This window comes from Pleurodeles waltl, chromosome 7 (genome assembly GCF_031143425.1).
Source record: "Pleurodeles waltl isolate 20211129_DDA chromosome 7, aPleWal1.hap1.20221129, whole genome shotgun sequence".
NCBI classification, from domain to species: Eukaryota; Metazoa; Chordata; class Amphibia; order Caudata; family Salamandridae; genus Pleurodeles; species Pleurodeles waltl.
In genome coordinates, this window is record NC_090446.1 from 109,577,411 (window position 1) to 109,598,353 (window position 20,943).

Genomic DNA, 20,943 nt, shown 5'->3' on the forward strand with positions numbered 1-20,943 from the left:
GTGACCTGCTGCACTGTGCTGTGTGATGTAATGATAAATATGCCCCCAATTGTCAATGCCACTTGGGACGTAAAAACATTTCAAGCATGGGCACACACCTATTGGTATTTTTATTGCTCCCATTTTCCAATATTAAGTCAAGGCTCACAAACACTTACCTTACATTTTCAAAGACTGAATTTAGAAAAAATAAGTCATCCTCACCTCCAGGGACTGGCTGGAAACCAAAGGTGGTCACTGATAGAATTGGGCTGTGGGGACATGATTTGTGCACTAGCCCAACAGGCTGCTGTCTGCTGAGGAATTGCTAGATTGGCCAGTTTGACCCTTCTTTCTGAGATGCCAGGGAAACAAAGAAATAGAGCCACTTCCATCAGGCATGATCTGCAAGGCGAGCTTCGGTGGTTAGGACCCTGGCACTGATTTGTAGGTCCCACCTCCAAGACAGCACAAGCTGTCTTTTTGGAAAAGACTGATTGTGAGATTACCAAGAATTTTCAGCAGTCTTAGAATGATCCCCTTGTTTAACATCGGTTGACTTCATCGTCACTCTCATTTGCTTGCTTCGTATTCAGTGGCTTTTCTTTTCCATCTTTTGTTTGCCCCTTTGCTGGACCAAATGCTCTTTTTCATCCTTTGGCTTGGTCGATTTGTATATTTCCAATGTTCATTTTCAGGGAACTACTTTGTTCTCTTCCTTAAGCAGTCAAGAGAGTGCATATATTTTCATGCAGTGCGAAAATATATGCAGCTCACACTCCATGTTGTTTTCCAGCTCATGTTGCAAGTTCTCTCTTTTGTTCTTCTACCCCCCACTGAACTGCTGCAGGGCCCTGTGCTCCATGTTTCATTCTTGCTCCCTTGCTTCTGCACCATCCGCTGTGTTGCCCTGCATCGTGTGCTGCTTTTTCTACTCCCTGTCTCTTATCCTGACTCACTCCTCTGTTGCTCCACAACCCCACCCTAATGTTCTTTAAAAAAAAATATATATATATATATATATTGTATTATTATTAATAATAATGTTATTAGTAATATTAATATTATTATTTTTGGGAGGACCGGGCAGCAAATTGCTGCTGGTCTGTCCACCTTACTAAAAAGCACTTTATGCTACTTCTATTTCTTGTTTAGGATTCAATTTGGGATTGATAAATAATAAAAAATTGGGCATGCACACCCATGACAATGTATGTGTACCCCAACAAAACGATGTAGCTACTGCAGCTTCATCATTGCACCTTTTTTTTTATTTTGGCCATGCTGCACAGCATCTTGCTGATGCTCTACATCATCATCACCAAAAGGCATCTTCAAAGCCAATAGGTCTCAAAGATGAGACGTATTAGCTTCGCCAACGCTTGTTGGAGATAGGACTTATTTTCAGAAAAGGAAGAAAGAAAGTGTAATAGAATAATAGAGAAAATGTTACAAAGGGTGAACGTAAGCATAGCAAAATAATCTGCTAGAGGGAAATAAAAAGACAGAAAGTGTGGGGTGATCCATAAAAAGCATAAGCAACTGAGATTAGGCACAGTTGGTATTCTGCAACTCACAAAAATGAAAAACATGAAAAGAAAAAATGTTCCTGAAAAAAGACGTGGGGCCCTACACCACTTCTTATTGTTTTAAAAATGCACCCACTGATAAAGACATATAGAAATTATCACATCCCTAAATAAACTGATGACCTTCATTAGCCCTCTAGACCTGGGTCAGAGTTAGTCTCATGTCACCTATCAACAAGGGAGGAGCCAGAAAATTAAAACATCCCCCTACTTTGAACTGCAGCTCTGATGGCACCAAGCAAGTGAAGAAAGTAAACCCAATCCTCCCTAGTAGAGCTTCCACCCAAGCATCTATCCATTCATCATTTCACCCTTCCACCCACCCACAGACATGCACTATTCTGTCATTCATTCATTCATCAGTCCTTCAATATTTCCCCATTTCATGAATCCAAAAATCCATCGACCCATCCATCCATCTTTTCTGCCATCCATCCACCCTGCGATCTATCCATCCATCCACTCTGCTATCATCCACTCTGAAATTTCATTCACTTATACATCTGCTCTACCATCCATTTGTTCATCCTTTCACCCATCCATACATGCCTTTTTTTCCACAATCTTTTCACTTGTCCATCCACCTTGGTATCTCTTTTCTATGCCATCCTTTCATCTGTCCATTCACCTATCCATCCATCACTTTATCCTGCCACATACACCTATCTATTCTATCTATTCACTCACTCAACCATCCATCCCTTTACTCTCCCATCCTTTCACCTGTCCATCCACATATCCACCCATCCATACCTTTACTCTGCCATCCTTTCAGCTGCCCATCCAACTGTCCATTCACTCACTCATCCATACATCCCTTTAACCTTTCATCCATTACATCCACTTATCTATTCATGCACTCATCCATTCACCCCTTTATTCTGCCATTGTCCATCCACCTATCCATTCACTCACTCTTCCATCCATCCCTTTGCCATAATTTCACCTATCCATCCACCTACCAATTCACTCATCCTTTCGCCCACTCGTCCTATCGCCCAGTCATCCCTGTACCCACTCACCCATCCGCCCTTCCACCCACCCTTCCTTTCATTCAATATTCTTCATCTTCTTCCTTAGTCCTGCTTGTTCTTCTACTGACACTGTATTCCATTCTTGCATTAATTATGATATTTTGTCTACTGAGTTGCAGACAGAAGAGACCCATAAAGAACTCCACCCGCTGTAGCTGCTAAAGCAGTGGGTTCACAAGGTCCCTGGCCATAAACCTACAATGTTTCGAACTCTTCCCCAGCCCTATTGGGCTGCCAGAGACAATTCGGAAAGACATCTTCAGTCTTTTATAGGATCCTTTCATATACTCCCTTTGGCCCATCCCTGTGGGCGGTCCACGACTCCTCCTCAGCCCTAGCAGCTTTGCAGTGGCAGTCCTCTATCACAAATTCCCATAAGCCAGACCACCTCTGACTCAGTTTTATTTAAACATTCAAGCACCCACTTATACCGTTGAGTCGACACGTTTTTATTTCCCAAGAAACTAAACATTTTTTGGCAATATTTAGAGGGTAAGCAGTAGATTTGGTAACCACATTGCTACCAAGCGGTCACATGTCAAATGTGACTCCCCCTCCAGTCGGCCATTACTTTTACCAAACAAACGTTGCATTCTGGGACTTGTAGTTTTACTGTTAACGTTGTAAATCTCGACTCAAAATTCAGGGAGTTCGTAGTGCTCTGGGGTGAGAAAGGAGACTAGCCAGAAGGTGCCACACTTGACATGGGCAGTTACCGGCCACTTTTGGATGGCTAGCGAGTTTTTCATGAAAAATACGAATACCCACTCTCACGACAGAACTTTGGAATAACATCACTGCACGTGTCTACGAGACGGTTGTGAGGTGCTCCTCACAGCCACGATCACACACACACACATGCACACACGTGTTTATGGGGTTGAACTGGGACAGAAAATATGCCCGAGCGCCAGGATAAATAGCCCATTTTATTGAATTAGATAGCTAAAAAGTGACCCTTGTTTTCAAACTGGGACAGCGTTGTACTTGTAAAGGCATGCTGTGTATGCGTTTAATGTAATGTTGGTGGAAATGTCTGGGCAGAGTTGGGTTGCTGAATGTCATTGGTCAGCCTCAGGAGCTGACCAAGGACCGACATCTCAATAATCCTTTTGTTTTCCTTTTTGCACTCAGGCAACCAGTTCCACTGCGACACTTCCACCAAAACAGACGTGGTCCTCCTGGTGGACGGCTCGTGGAGCATTGGACGCAGCAACTTCAAGCTGGTGCGCGAGTTCCTGTGGGGCATCCTGGCACCGCTCCCCATTGCTCAGGACAAGATCAGGATAGGTACAGACGCCTGAGTGGGTAAAACACTCTGGCGGTGACTCGTGCTGGTTGTTTACAAGGGGATTGGTTGTGGGGAGGAATGGGAGGCTCTTGACATCTCTTCCTATTGGTCAGGTTCGCTGAGTGGCTGAGGTCTCTGGGTATTGACATGATTGGTGGGGTCACGTACAATAGAACTGATTCCTGTGCCCCCCCCGTTTACAATCCCAAACAATGAAAGACAGAATTACAGTTGACAAAAGAGATGTGGTCTAGTGGCTAGAGTTGCCAGCTAAGGAATAAGGAATCAGTTTCGAATCAAGGCCTCAGTTTGACATCATGTGATCATGCAAACATAACCTCCCTGTGTGCCTTAAAAAACATGTGTAAATACATTTTCCGTCTGTCTTGTAACGCAGTTTTAAACCCTCAGGACAAGTTTCTGTTGTATAAAATTGCATAGGATGAAACCGAGAGGGTACTGGTGTCTTTGGGACATTGGTAGGTGGGGTCTGTGCAGAATGGAATTGCTTCTTGTGGAGATTGCAAACCTCAAAATAACCACAGCTCCCCGTTGCTTAGCATTGATTGAGAATAAAAGCACTTGAATAGATGAACCGGTCTGGGCTGTTATTATTGAGAGCTGTTTGTGAGGTGGCTGGTTACTGATGCCCTCTTGGCTCCACTCTCCGTTACCATAAACAGAATCAGAATCGGTCCATCGATGGGCGCTTGTTAGGTAGGATGTATTGTTTCCTAGTCGCATGCTTATAGTGCTGCGGGGGAGTTTACCACAAGGACATAGGAGGTGTCCCAGGATCAGGCCAACAATGCTGAAAGGCTTCTTCACACAGGACAGCATAGGACTGATACTCACAGCAGACTCCCTTCCACATTCAAGGACTGGATGCTGTTTGCACCTGACTCATTGTGTGACAATAGGGTGTGCAGGGAAGAAAGACAAGCAGACGTATTTAGACAATATCTGGTCAAGCCTCCATCTGTCGGGCCAGGGTCACATTTATGGGCAAGTCACACAGTGCAGAGCAGCAAGTCACTTTGCTGTGCTACACTGCATGACAGGGAAAGGGCAGGAGTGCACCTCATTTAAAACAATATGGCACATTCCTGTTCTTTCCCATATGCTGATGCCCTTTTGGCTGCCTAGCGCCAATGCAGGCGCTCTTGTACCGTGGTGCAAGGATGGATGTGTTGCATGCAGGGTTTGTTTTTGTGCAGGAAGGAGCACCTTCCTGCACAAAAACAATCCTGGGAGGCATATTTCTCTTTTTGTTTGCTGCAGAATGCAGAACACATAGAAAAAGCAAGAAACAATGAGGAATAGTGATATTTCTCCTCATTACGCCTCCCCTGGGTGGTAGAGTATGATTTTGGTGCATCCCCGGTTTTACAAGTTCTTGTAAATCTGGGGATGCATCAGAAGCCGTGGGAGTTGCCTGGGAGCTCCCACGCAGCCCCAAGGAATGACTTCCCTGGGCAGAGTAAGGCAATGCAGTGATTTGTGCTGTTTTGCGTTATTCCAGATTTTTGAATCCACTCAGAGCCACGCTTGGCTTTGCATGGCTACAAAAATCTGACTTAGAGGTTTGCTTCACGCAAGTAGCACACTGCGTGGTGCAAACATGATAACCTCCTATAAATATGTCCCTAGAGTTTTTCACTATGGTGGTTAAGAATTGATCACTTTAGTGACGGTTTCTTCCACCACGAAAAGCATTAGTTTGGGACCGAAACCTCTAGAGGATATTCAGAAATGTCATATTGCTTGGAGTGATGTCCCCAATCATCAAGGGCTCTGGTGTTGTACTCAAAATTGGGGGGACTTTGCAGACCTGCCAACCTTAAGACAAACAACACTGTGTGATATGGTTTGGCCTTGGAGGGGCGGGCCTTGTCTAGAACTACTTAGGAGGCACTTCTGCTCACAATCTCACCAAGCCCTCTCCTCCTAAAAGCAAGCCTGCTGAGGCTGGAGCCAATGTTCAGGGGGTGTTTTCATACCCCATAATGGACGGTGGCTCTTAAAAGCCTCTGAAAGCAAAAACAGAACAAGTGGAAAATCCACTCTTTGCAGCAGTTATCAGCTTGTTTTTCCTGCCACCGTGTGATATTGACTCCTCACCTGGTGAACATGCTGAAGGTGTTTCCTGGAATGTTATGGAGACAACAAATATCATGTGAAGAAAGTCCAGCTGCTGTTTCCACAGTGGTCTTTAACGGTGTAATTCTGCCAATTATGGTTTTGGCCAGCCACTCTTAATCCGTCTGCAATCCCTCCAGCATCTTTGGTGGACTTAAGCACTAAACCAAGAAAAACGCAATGAAGGAGAAGTCTCTGCTTGCAAAATGCCCCCCAACAAGAAATATTTTGGATGAACCTACTTTATTGCTCTTCTCTAAAACAGGCCATTAATGCAGGCATGGTGCGATGCACACAACTATACCATTGAAGGGAGACAATGTCACTAGAACATGCCCCTAGAATTGGAATTTGGGATGTAAGAAACGCTCTGCATTAGACTTGTAGACACACAGGACGGTCATGCAAAAGCCATAGGACTGGAAGGTGACTAGGAAGAAGGATATTGTACTTAAAGTAGGTGTAGACAAACTTTACGTGTGCTGGCGAAATGTGCAGAATTTCCCCATTTCACCCTATTTGAGATTCGTGAAATATCTTAAAATATCGCAATTCTTTTGCGCAATGTTTTTGCCAAATACGTTACCTATTCGAACCCAGGGTGTTTGAAATGTTACAGTCCCCTAATAACTGTTTTCTCAGGTACATACTTGAGCTCAGGTGCTTTCAGTCGGGTATGGTGAGGTGTCTGTCAGAGTTCACCTAGGGTTTTTTTACATAGAACACAGACAGAAATATACACACACTCTCTCCTTTCTGTTTTGAAGTTGCTAAACCTGTTTATTATTTTACAACATATTGGAGCAGATTTATGAAAAGTGGCGCTGCCCTTAGTGCAGTGCCACTTTTCTTGCCCCCCTTAGCGCCCTCCTAATGCCACCATGTGTGCGCCGTATTTAAAATAAGGCGCACCATGGCGGTATTTAGGGAACTATTGTCATAAATTTTTATGCTAGTTTGACGCTTTGCAGGACTAGCGTAAAAAATTCTGACGGTAATCCTGCAAAGTAGCCAGAGACCCCTTGAAACCAACGGGAGCCTCCTTTTAGCACCTGTCCTGAGCAGGCGTTAAAAATCCTGGGAAAAAAATGGGGCAAAGAAATCTTTTAGATTTTTTGTGCCATTTATCCCGAGCCCCCCTAGCGCCGGAATGCTCCCCTTGCATACATTATGCCTGGCGCAGCCATAATGTGGCGCATGTATTGCGCCACTTTGTAAATATGGCGTGGTGTTTTTGGTCTTCCAACACCACATTAGCATAAAAAAATGTCTCTACTGTGGTGTTGGAATGGCGCTAGGCCCGCTTAAATCTGGGCCATTGTCTTTAAGTAACCCTAACAATCCGCACTGCTCTGCCTTTACAATGCCGCTCAAGCACCCTCATGCCCTGCTCCTTAGATAATGTATTTTACCACGATATGCCAAGGTGATTGTTAGGAAATATGAATCTCCACTGACCCCCCCCCCAATGTTACTGACCAACCTACGCCCCTGGTTGACACAGTCTCCTGCCGTTATCTTATTACATGTCTTTATGCAGTGTGTGCTTGTGATTAAAAAATCACAGCAGATAGTCATAAACACATTTTGTAATTATGTTAATTTTTTATGGATTGTCATAAAATGTTCCAAAAAAATAGTCATCTTGCTATGCACACTCTTATCTGGAATAACATGGTCATAGGCTTCTTGAAAAGAAGCAATAGCTTTGGTGTTTTTTTATTGGGGCTCCTAAGGGCATCAGTGGGATCTGTTCAGGATTTTAGCACTGCCTCCTCAGCGAAGTGGTTATCTCCTTGAAGACTCGAATGAGATAGTGATTCTGACAGCATTATATACATCGAATGGATCTTCAGCTGTAGCTCTCATATGCATTAGCAATGCTCTGTTTCAGTTCCCAGTAGACCAGTTTGTTTAGTGTTGCTTCAACCAGTCTTGCTGCTACAATGAAAGGGTAATTACCTGTTTTCTTTCTCTTCCCAACAGCCTTGTCCCAGTACAGTGGAGATCCACAGACGGTGTGGGACCTGAACACACACTCTACAAAGGATGAAGTTTTGGAGGCTGTGAAAAACCTGCGCTACAAGGGTGGGAACACATTCACAGGTATGTAAATCTGTGCTAACCATTCAGCCCTGTCACTGAGAGATGCATCAGGTCTCCACCAGCCTCACAGAGGCTGGTGGAGATCTGATGCCTAATGGCCGCGAGTATGAATCTACCAGCAGTTCCTCAGTTAGGTGCATAAAATCTCCTTCCCACATGAACACCTTTGTAGGGAGGAACATCAACAATCTACAGGACCTTTAGCAATTTCAAAGGTAGCTACACTCAATTTATATAACCCTGACATCAATTTCACAAGCAAGTTCAGTACTTCCTTTCTGTCCCACGAACCCCTTTTCATGTAGATAGGTCCAAAGTCCCCCAACTTACCGGGATGTTTACCCTATTAGACATTTCTCAGGAAGGTACCATATCTCCCAAACTAGTGCTCACACCTCTTTAAGGAATCCCAAGCCTTCCCTAAATCCTCTAACACATTTATGCATCCTTGTTCACATCTAACTATTATTTATTAATCTTCCACAATTTCTAACACCAGCATTTTCACATGCATAGTAAGCTCCTCACATCACCCAAACACTTAAAGGTACCCGCCACTTGTCTTTGAAGCTACAAATTAATATTACTTTTGATCTATACAAGTTACAAGTGTCATCCAGTTAAGTTCCAAATGGATACACCCCCCAAGAACAAACAGGAATGTTATTGTATTATGCCTGATTGCATTGTATTCTATGGTAACATTTATATAGTGCCTAATTCCTCCACACATGAGTAGCATGATTCGGTGTGTGTAGTTTGAGGTGTGATGTCTTTGTAATGAACCCATGTGGGAAATAGTTTTGTGTTGTGAATGATTGACCATAGAGGTGTTCCTATCTTGTCATCGAATGTTATGCTTAGCCGTATGATGAGTGAAAGTTGTGAGAGATGCTCAGTTCGATATGTGGTGTGCTGACATCTTTAAATTCTGGGTTCAGATCAGCAGGCTAATGCAGGCCCCTCCAGCCACTGTGTTGCAGGAGGGCCACCAACACTTTGGGGTGGGGCAACCCTTTAGGAGACCCTCGTTGATCCCAAAACCAATGAATATCTGTGCGATCTGAGTGACCCTGAGCCCACATCACATCCTGTAGCGAGGCCTCATCATTTTGAGTTATGCCATTGGTTAAGATTCATATGTTGACTGTAACAGGAAGTCACCCAATTTGAATTTTGATGTATCTGTGAGGAAGCTGTGGCTATAAAGCATCAACTAGTGGTCAAAAAATTGTCAGACCTGCAGGTGTGGACTGTGTTACGTGGCTAGAAAAGTATGGCACATCACTACAGACATTACTTACTTGTCCAATAGGTATATTGGAATAGTTCACTATATCCCCTTCATATGGGCAGAAACCTGACTGCATAGCTGTTATGGTCTGGCGCAGGTAGTTATCCCACATCTGTCTTAGTGCTGTCTGCAGTGTACACTAGTGGTTCTTTGTAGTTCCAGGCTGCTGTCTGAATTGAATGTGCTCCTACATGATCTGTATTTTAATTGGCAAGAGGTTCCAGACTTTTTTTCCTGCTTGGACAGAGATTGTGGAACCTCCTATGGATTTCCTTCAGGGACACAAGGATCCACAGTGCTGATCCAAAATGTAGGATCCTGTTCAATGAGATTTCTTTAAACTTAAACTGTAATTACCATGACGCTTTTGTATGGGCTGCTTTGTAGATAAAGCAGAGCACCTTGAATATAGATCACCTAGCTGTAGGTAGAAAAGAAAGGCCTTATAAGTCTGTGGAGGTGTTCCTTTTGGTGTAGGCCCAGAAGTCGTGCTACAACAGTCTAGATTTGTTGTAGTTCTTATAAAAAAGCATGAAACCCTTTGAAAAAGCTTTGGGAATAGTCTGTCTTGGAGATCATGAGGGTGAGAATGGCTTGTAGCTTTTGAAGGACTCCGAGGTATGGTAAGTTACAGGTCAGTGCTCACAATGTTCTTGTCTACCTTAATTTAAGGTAATCCCATGCATATAAAATAGCTTATTCTGTGCCTTTGCCTGGTTAAAAAATGCTGGGTTGGACAGATCAAGATTGTTCTTGACGAGTGGTCTGTTGTAGGAATTCTTCAACTTGTATGGGAAGGATGCATGTAGTAAGGATTTATTTAACAAGCATCCAACTACTTCCTTGGAACCAAATTCCAAAAAGAATTTAGAAGGGGCTGGACCAGTGGTGATCGTGGTGGCCTGTGTGTCTCAATAAAGTTATGGAATTCTTCTTCAGAGAGTGTGTTGATTGTGCTAAGAGGTGGTTGATTGCTTTTGTGCGTCTCTGTAGTTGTCTTCTTGTTGTTTGGAGGAGGTGTGCACCCTTAATTTTGAAATTAGAATATCGATACACAGAATATCGATCACAAAATATCAAAACTGAAAGTATAGATTTTCCATACCTAACTTCACATGTATGTACCTTGGCGATATACATATCTTCATGGTACATAGATTCATAGTTAGGAATTGTAAATTTATACTTCTCTAAATACACTTACGTTTTGATATTTTGTCCCTCGATAATCTGCCTTCGATATTTTCGAGGAGCAGGAGCTGTTTTATTCATAAGGGCCTCATCTAGATTTTTGATTTTTCTGATGACCTCTTTGGAGAATATGTTGCAGAAGTATTGATAGTGTGAAGTCTTCAGGTTGTAGCACCCTGGGGTTGGGATGTCTACTGGGATCTTATGCAGTTTCTTTGATGGACATCCTGTATTCACTATGCATTTGGAGTAGTGTTTTGGTGGCCTCTTGATAGGCTCTGTTAGAATGACATAGGTACATTTTGCCTTTCTCATCCTGTGAGTGGTTCCATCCACTTGCACAGTAAGATGCAGAGTTCAGTTCTGATTTTTATAATATTGTCATTGATACGCATACTCTTTTTCTTGAGGTTAGGTTTCAACGACATCTTTAACAGAGTTGGGTTGCTGAGGTGGAACCTCATTGCAGGGAGGTTTAGTTTTCCCTATTGGGTGATGTAAAGGGCTGTCTTCATGTTTGTTTTGGGGTCAGGCTGGGTGCTGCTGAATGCAGTGGTATGATGAGCACTTCAGAACACTAGGGATTTGCTGATTATCAATGGCTACCAGAGTGGGAGAAAATGACATCTAGTGTGGGTCTGTTGGGATTGGAAGGTTCATTTAAAAGTTGTAGGTGGTTGAGGATCTCTAGATTTTATTTGTTGAATACAATGGGTGTTAGCTGTAGGTTGTAAAGCCAGATGTTAAAGTCACCAAGGATGTGCAGTTTGGGGTTATTTAGCAGAATGTTATCACTGCTTCCAATGAGGTTTCCTTAAACTTTGCATTATGGATTTCTCTTGCAAAACTAAGCCCAAGTGAAATTTCTCTAACACCGACGTAATCTTGCATAATGTTCTCCATTTCGCATTACACTGTTAATGGAAATGCCTGAGCTTACATCATTCACCACACCCCATAACTGAGATTTTATTGAGGTAAACATCCTACCATAAAAGCATTGGAACAATGCTAACAGAGCACAAGCAGCTGTGTGTGCATCACTATTGATTTTGCACTATTTTTTAGCATACTAATGTGTAATGTTCTGGGCTTTTCGTATCGTTTTCTCAAAGGAAATTATGTGCATTTCAACCAGGCCCAATAAAACAAGATTGGACAAGTAGATGGATTCTACATTGTTTCTACACAGTTTTAGATGTTTGATTCTACCAAAATGTGAAATGCATCACACAAGAAACAATCCCGACAATCACACAATGTAGGATGAAGTTAGCACCTCCTGTAAAGAGGGTAAACTGATCAGGTCTTTCCAGTTTGAATCATTGTTCACTCTAACTCACTTCTCCTGTTCTATCATACTTCTCTCTATATATGAACCCTATCTCTCTCTGCCTCATTTCTCCTGCACTACTTATTTCTTTAAGTAACCCCTGTCGGAATACATCACCTGTCTCCCTTTCTCTCATTCTATCACTCTCCCTACCTAACCTTGTTATACTTCACATCACTCTCTTACCTCTCTGGACCTCTATGCAGCCTTGTCTCATGTCTCGCTCTATCCCTTAGAACCCATCACCCCCTCTATGTAATTTCTCCTTACTTCACATATCACTTCCATATCCATCCACATCTCTCCCTACCACACCTTGAACCCTCCTTGTCTGCTTCATACCACTCCCCTTTAATGAACCTAACTCCTCCTTCTCAGTTTCTCTCTCTGTAGCACTAGTTCACTTGTCTCCAACTTCACCTTTTCCACTTCTTCAATCTGCCTTACCTCATCACTTCCATGCAAACTCAACCCCCCTCTCTCTACATCACCCATTTTTTCTAGCCCTCACCTCACTGTTTATCAGTCTTCCCTTGCTTCTATACAGTTGTTTTTTCATCTTTCCTTTTTTACTAGGCCTGGAAGAATTGTATTTATGCCAGAGTAATCATAGTAATTTAAGTAACTACCAATTTCTCTTGTGATGTGAAATTACAGGAATTACGCGATTACACCAACCTGAGTAATTAAGAGTAATTTGGGCAAAACCCCTATGGCAGGAGCAAAGGAACAAGTAACTAAGAGATAGCGAGAGGCTGCTGGCTAATGCTGTTCATGTCCTGTAACATTTAGTGCTATTTTCTTAGCAACCAATGCATCCTCTGGCCCATTTTGGATGCGAGGGTGCATTTTACACTAAGATAATTGTGCTAAATGATGAATTACGCTTTCACCACTTGATACACCTCTCTCCATCTCACCTTATATATCTCACCCCACACTCTACCTCATCTCGCTGTACCTCTTTATATGCACTTTGCCCTTTTTTGATCTCACGTCTCTCTCAACCTCTACCTCACATCTCTCACTCTCATTCTATTTTACCAGCCTCTGCTTCTTTTCCTGCCCTTACTTCTGTTATCATCTATTTACCATTTCCATTCTCTTTTTCAAGTTCACCTCTCTGTAATTGAGCATCCATTCTGTGTACCTCACCACTGTCTATTTCATCATTATCTTTCCACCTAACTTCTCCCTTTCTAGCTCACCTTTCTCAGGCCACCTTTTTCTGCATGTCCCTCTACCTTAACCAGCTCTCTCTACATGGATATCTCCCTTCCTTACTGCTTGCATCTGCTGCTACCCACCTCTGTCTCTTTCTGTCTCTCTTTTGCTACCTACATCTTCCTTCTCCTTATCACTTCTCTGTTTGGTCAAACTATATCTCTCTGCCTCACCTTTCTGTTTACCTACTCGCTCTACCTCATCTCTCTCCAACTCTTCTCTGAATACCTAGCTCCTAGCTCATTTTTCTAAAACTCACATGACACTGGTGCAATTCACCATGGGCTACATGTATGAAATCTTTTCAGCCTGGAAAATGGAAGAAAGCCACCAGGAGTCGAAATATGGTGGTCTGAGGACCGCTGTGTTGGAGGTCTTTTGGCGGCTGCCACCATTGCGGTCGGCGGTCTTCCCCACCAAAGTCGTATTGAGCACCATGGTGTCTGCAGACCCCAGCAGGCCACCATCCCTGTGATAGCTGCGATTCCTAATGGGTCGCAAATTGCAACCTACCTCATTATTAATATTTATGCGGTTGGTCTATTTGCGACCCACTAGGAATTGCAAATGAAACTGAAAAGAGTTTTATAATTAAATATAGCGATTTCCTAATAGTGATTTGCAGGAAATAGAAATTAGGAAATCACTCTTTCTAATCTTCGTACATATAGCCTCTTGCTCCTTCACTTCACCTATCAAAATCTACCAATCTCTATTACCCCGTCTTTCTGCCTTTCTCTCTAGACCTCCAGTGTCTTTTATCGCCTGGACCTTCTCTCTCCAGGCCAACTTCTCTATCAATCTATATACCTTTGTCTCTCCCTACCTCCCTCTCCCTACCACTTTATTTTATCCCCTTCTTACTCCATCTTACAAGCCACACTTTTTCATACTCTACGTCAATCTACATCCGTTCTAATTCAAACATGTGACTTACCATCTCTGTACTCGTTATTCTTAGCCTTACCTCACCTTTCTATATCTCTTTCTCTGTCTGACCTTTCTTGACTTCAAGCTTTTACCTGCCTCTGCTCCTATTCTCTCTACCTTTTTCTGCCTGCCTACACCTCCTTTTAATCCTCTCTCTAGTTTTCCTGTCACTCTGTACTCTGGTCTTGTTACTTCTTTCATAGTCCACCTATTATTTGCCTCTCTTTCTATTGCTCATCTAAGTTCTCTGTACCTCATTCCCTCTCATCACTTCCGCTCTCCCAGCTTCATCACTCTTTCAATCTACTGCACACCTTCGCGCCTCATTGCACTTTCTCTATGTCGCCCCTCCCTCCCTGCTCCATCTCTCTAAGGGCCATATGTACGAACACATTTTCCCATAGACACAGAATGGGTAAAACCCTTTGATACATCTGGCCCTAAATCTTTCTCTCTGCATCTCATCCCTTACCTTATCATAGTTCTTTCTTTCTACGTCCCTTCTCTATCTCTTTCTATCTCTTCCACCTTCCTCAGGTCTCTCTTTCACCACATACCTCTTCTGTCTCTCTTTCTTCTATCAGTCTCTCAGACCCTCACTTTTCTCAGTATCTCACTCCTCTCTTTTCCCCTTCTCCATGTCTAATCTCACCTCACCCTCCCCTCCTGTTCTGTCTACTTGAGACCTCTCTACTTCACCTATCTCAGCCTTCCTATGTCTCTACCAGTGCTTAATTTGTGCTTGTTGTTTCCGGTGCTGAGCACTGGCACTTACATTTCAGGGCGAGCGCTTATCCTTCTGTCTCATGCATTTGCTGCGAGCAAAAGACACATATGGGAAAGACGGAAGAAAGGAAAAACGAAAAAGTGTCACAAAGGGAGAAAGTAGATGCTGCTAGAGGGAGCTGAAGGGGCAGGGAGTGGCTGTAAATGGATTGACGAGGCCCGAGATGGCTTCAAGATTACGTCGCCTCAGTATTCCGTGTTCCCACATTTAATTGCAGCAGCCTCGTGTTTAAGAGGAGGATGGGCACCGGCACCTCGTCATTTACAAATTAGGCATTGGTCTCTACCTCACCCTCTCTCCTACTCATCTGTCTCTTTCCAGACGTTTCCTTCGCCTATCTTCAAAGCATCTCTCAACCTCAATGTTACCTACTCCCCGTTCTCTCGCTCTCCGCCTTTCCCACTCTCTCCCTTTCCCCGTTCTATGTGAGGACTGCGAGGATATTTTCAGATTTCGCCAAGAAATAGTTGTCATCACAGAATCTTTTGTTTTGTATTTTGACAAAAATATTTTTTACCGACAGAGCTGTCTTTAAATTAGCTTCTGTTTAAGATTACATTTGATAAGCGGATATATTTTCTCTCCTCTAGAGTATAAAGCGTGGATGCAGACGTTCTGTCTATTCTTGAGATCCGTCTCCTCGAATAAAAGTGGTACAGATTGGTGCCCACTCTGCAGTTAATGCATGTATGCGGGGAAAGAACCAGTGCTACAATAATTGTCCAAAATGAGAGGGAAACCCACTCCAAAGGGGCACTAACACACATTGTAATTTATCAGCAATGTGGTCTTAACCCTTAAAGTCCATATAATGCACCTACAGTTCGAAGAATAAGACATACCCACCTACCCCATAATAGGAACACACCACACTACCAGATGTTCAGAACCTGCAATGCCAACCTCCAACAACTGCTTTAGTGACACTTTATATGGGATGCTCATAAAAAATCCTATAATGGTGCAAGGTCTCTCAGTGGGACTTTTGTCCTCAAAAGAAACAGATACATTTGTGTGCCCAAGAGAAAACTGTGCAGGAGAGCAAGAAAATGGATGAACCGCATGTATATATGTTTCTGATAGTAGAATTCGTGTCTATCTGATACAAATTGCTCCAGTGTAAATATTTCCACCAAAAATACACTGCTAGGGCAGTTAACAGAGGTTAGGTGTGATCCTTAGTGGGGTTGTGTTAGTCCATGAAAATAGTTTGTGAGGTGAATCAGTAGGCTGGAAGTGATTAGGTGTTGCTAGGTTGCAGGATATGGTTTTAAATGAGAAGAAATTGTGATCTATGAAATGAGGTGTAGAAAATTTGCAGAAATACATTAAAAGAGAATAAGACGGACAATCTTGTGGATTAGAGTAGGTTATGCTCAGACTAAGGCACGCGGACGATTGAGGGTTAAAATGAAGGCTATTTGATAGACGGCAAGAGGAGGGGAGTAAATGATAGCTTTAGCTCAAGGACAGCTTTTCGTGCATGGTTTAGGATCATAGTAGGAGGGTGCTTATTGGAGTCACATTAAATCTGAGTATGTAAAACTGCTGAAAGGAACATGTGGCTGTGAGCTTGTAGTACAGCATCTGTACTGTGCCCATCACCACCTTGGTGGGAGTGATTTTCTCAAATGATTTATTCAAGATGTTGTTGGCGTAGATTGGAGTATCATACTTTAAATCCTTACCCATGAAGGAAATGGCCTGATGGCTGACAGAGATGTGATAACCTGTGAAAATATATAAAGGAGAGGGGTGCAGGACTATTGTTCCAATGCCCCTTCAGTAATCCAGCCTGCCTTGGAGCAGTAGATCCCACTTCTTACACAAACCTCACTGGATCACTATCCTCTTTCGATTAACACTGAAATGACTTTATGTCACTCCTCCTTGACATTGAATTTTTAAAGGACTATTGATTTTGCCACACATTAATACTTGTACCTTCATTTGACACTTCCTAAGTAAACTTCACTTGCTTCTAGGTGCAAAATCAATGCACCATTTACAAGCAATTTGAAAACCTAATATTGTTAGGAATATACGGTTATCCCTGTGTAATTACTGTAGACATTTTAACTATCACTGTCTATTTAGTAGTCTGATGCTGAAATATTCTAGAATTTACATAAAATAATTTCATTTTACGTGCACAGCATTGATACCGTTAGTTGATTTATCGCTCTTTCTAATTTCATTAAATAATTTAATGCAGCTTCTAGATAATGTTTATTGAAGTCCTCTTTCAATCTGTCTTTCCTCTTTCCAAGGTCTTGCTCTGACACATGTGATGGAGGAAAATTTGAGATCTCAAGCTGGAGCACGGTCAGATGCTGGGAAAATTGTGATCCTCCTGACAGATGGAAAATCACAAGACGACGCCAACAGCTCAGCCCAAATCTTGAAAAATACTGGCATAGATATTTTTGCTATTGGTGAGAAACTGAATTCTGTTTTATCAGTATGCTTTTTGCTCTTATCAAGGGTGGCATTGTGTAGAAGTTATTGAGAGCATGATGTATTGATTGTCAAATAAGGACTGAGCACAGGTCAGACCAGCAGAACCCCACAACCCCCTCCACTAGCGCCTTGAGAGCCTCACGGGTGAGTAGCGCGCTCTATACATTTTTTTGATTGATTGAGAACCTAGCAAGTTCCTTGTAGAGACTGTGACAGGGTTAGGAAAGGTTCATGGACGTGGTAGCCCTGGGACCTACAAGAGTGTAGCTCTACCCAAGTATGGTGCCCATTTTACTCTCATTGTTCAGTATTGGGCAAGAGATACTTAAGGTATGGTCTCTGCAGTGGGTTTGGCCTAATCTGAGTCCTGAACAGTTAAATCGCTGGATCAGTGGTGTGTTACCATCTTTGGCAGTAATAAATGTTTTTGTTTTCCTATGGTGCTTTCCCCAACAAAACACAATAGAATAACCTGACACAATAGAAAGACACCATGGCAATAATGTAGTAAGCATAACAAACACAACAAAACAACTGTAAGAGAAAATAATATATCAACACAGTGACACCACAAATAGCAACCCAACATCTCACAGCAACACAATAGCTCAACAATGTAAGCCAAGTTGTGCAGAAAACCAATTAAAGAACAAAAACATACAAAAACACACAAAAATTACAGCAAAACAGCAATTCAATACTTTAAGGCAGCATTACATATGAATACAAAACATAATAAAACAGGAAAATGCAACAGAAAAAAACATTACATGACAGCATAACACACCATAACCATGCAACCTCACCACAATATTGAAACAAGTTAACAGCACGTCACAACGTAAAGGAATTGCTATTGTAGTGGTGCACTGTTGTGATGTTGCTTTGAGTTGGCATTTTATTGTGGTATTGTTTTACTGGGCTGTTGAATTATTATGTTGTATTGGTATGGTGTGTCGTGTCAATATGCAGTTTGTTGTGGTGAGTTGTTCTGGTGTGTTGCGTTGGTGTGTTAGATTGTTGTATTGTCACATTGTGCTGTATTGTTTTGTATTTTTGTTGTATTCTTGTAATGTAATTGTCTTTGAGAGTTAAACTGATGTATTTTGTTGGTGTTTTGTATTGTGGTGTGTTTTGTATTTATGAGTGTATTGTGGTTTGTTGTTGCATTTCTGTATTGCTGTTTTGCTGTTCTCTGTAACTGTCCTACTGAAGGTGTTATTATACTGCATGGCTGCCAAGATTCATAGGTCCGTGCTCGACGAGGTGCTCCAGTCTAGGCGTTTTGTTAATTCTGGGAATAGTACTTCCGGTTTTATAGTGAAATAAACGAAAATACAAGTCACCCAATTAAAAAGATCTGGACTGGAGCAGCTCTAGTCATGCATGCACCTGGGAAAGTTGGCAGGCCTGATGTTGTGTTATATAGTTGCACATTCTTGACACACAGTGAAACGCACTTTGACAAGGGCAGAAGGTGTTCTCTCCAACTACCCCACTACTAACCACCAAAACCGTGTAATAACACCACTCGGAAAACGTTTTGAGGCCCGGCACGTGGCGTCATAAAACCGAAGTGCAGACGTCAGAGGCGGAAGGCTCTAGAAGCAGGCAGCGGGTTGCACTGTCCCCGGAGAGGCCTGGCTGCAAGGTGAGGAGCAGAGTGCCTAACCAGAGAGCGGGCCCCGACACGGCTAGGGCCGGGCGGCGCCGGTCTGTTGCCCTCACGTTATTGTAGGAAGAAGATGTCGTATAAAAAGACACCACGCGCTGCTATGTGTCGAGCCCAAAGCACATCTCAGCAGGTGCTGCCACTTCCGGTAAGTAGTGCGCCTCACAAGTTGCAGGGGGACAGAGCTTCAACGGAGGTGTAACACAGGCCCCTGCGGCGTAGGGAGGCAACCCTTCAAGAGCCCCAGACCTTTCGGAGGGGCCACTTTCCGCACAAAGCCTATGGATATTTGTGACACAAGAGGGACTCAAGGTCCCAACTTCGCGTTCTGCATGGCCCCATCGTTGTCCATTACGCCACTGAGCCACAGGTTTCAGCCGAAAGGACCTCTGCGCTCTGCGATTTCTTTCAGGTACTTCAGGTCTTCTCTCTATCATAACGTGACAGTTTTTGTTAAGGTAAGTCTTCCTTACATTCATTAAAAAACAGACAAATGAGCAAGAGAAGCTGTATGTCCCTAGAAACCGCATTTTAAATAACCATTGGGTAAACATATAAAAAGAAAGATCCAGATTTTCTAAAAAGTGGCGCTAAAATTGGCCGCGCCGCCTTGCGTCACTTTAGAAACGTAGGGATGCGCCGTATTTACTAGAATACAGCGCACCCCTGTGTTTCCCCCTGCGCAGGCGCGAAATTGAGCTGCCTGGTGCCAACGCAGGCATCCTTGCACCATCGTACAAGGATCTCTGCGTTGAAGGGTTTGTTTGGCTAGCGATTTGGCACTTCTGTGTGTGCGCTGCAGAATGCAGCACACACAGAAGTGCCAGAGCGTCATTTTGAAATGATTGTTTATGTGCAGGAAGGGACACCTTCCCACACATAAACAATAATTTCTGGCATTTTGCTCTTTCTATGCATGCTGCAGAATGCAGCACACATACAAAAAGCTAAATACGAGGAGGAATAAAAGTATTCCTCCTCGTTGCGCCTTGCTAACGCCACCCACAGGGTGGCGTTAGATTTTGGCACTGCCTCAGGTTTATGAAAACTCATAAATCTGAGGCAGTGTCAAAATGCAATGGGTGTTGCTGCTGAACGCCCACTGCAACACCCATTGCACGCCCCTTCCACGCAAAGGGCTGCGTGTGAAAGGGCCGTATTTACAAGGTGGCATTAAGCCACAAAAAGTGGCTTAACGCCACCTTGTAAATACAGTGCAGGGCATTGCACCACTGTATCATCCCGAAAAGTGACGCTCCGGGGGCACTAGGGGTTCTTAAATATGCTCCAAAATGCTCTAAATCAGTGGTTCCCAACCTGTGGTCCGGGGATCCATGAGTGCTGAGAAATGTAAATAATCTTAACAGATTAGGTCCTCAGCTTTAAGTAATGAGTCAGTGGGGGGTCCCCGGATTCCAATAATGATTCAGTGGGGGTCCCTGGCTTCCAGTAATGATAAAGTGGGAGTCCACAGAAGTCAAAAGGTTCGGAACCACTGCACTAAATGAATCAAACAGAGTACCATGTGATGGACTGACTTAGAAGACCAGAGTATGCTGATGTCGAAATTCAGACATCAGTTTTTGTTCAGTGTTTAGGTCTCACCTACAGACAGCTTTTAACTGTGTCTTGTGGAACCTACCACAAACTTGCAGGGAACTTAAAGAAAACCCATTCTTGTCACTCTCACTTTCTTGCTTCTTATTTGATGGCTTTCCTCCTCTTCTTTTGTTTACCTCTCCTCTTGAAGAAACATCCTTTTGATTGGATGGTTTCCATCCTTTTGCTGCTCACATTCATTTCTTCTAGTACGTGCATCTCACTTGCAAGACTGTGGTTAACTAAAAATGGCTTGGAGCCGCCCCTTGCTCATCATTTGTTGGCTTGCGTGGCACTCTTCTTCAGAGCCTTGTA

The 20,943-nt window shown here is 43.1% G+C and overlaps 1 protein-coding gene across 1 annotated transcript in view; it reads left to right on the plus strand.

Moving 5' to 3' along the window:
- The window catches only part of COL20A1 (collagen type XX alpha 1 chain), a 371,828-nt gene that overhangs the window by 106,245 nt on the left and 244,640 nt on the right, over positions 1–20,943 (plus strand). Inside the window, exons 7-9 of the mRNA XM_069243200.1 lie at positions 3,737–3,892; positions 8,019–8,138; positions 17,168–17,332. Of these exons, the coding sequence (XP_069099301.1) occupies positions 3,737–3,892; positions 8,019–8,138; positions 17,168–17,332 (441 nt within the window). The remainder of the gene's footprint in view (positions 1–3,736; positions 3,893–8,018; positions 8,139–17,167; positions 17,333–20,943) is intronic.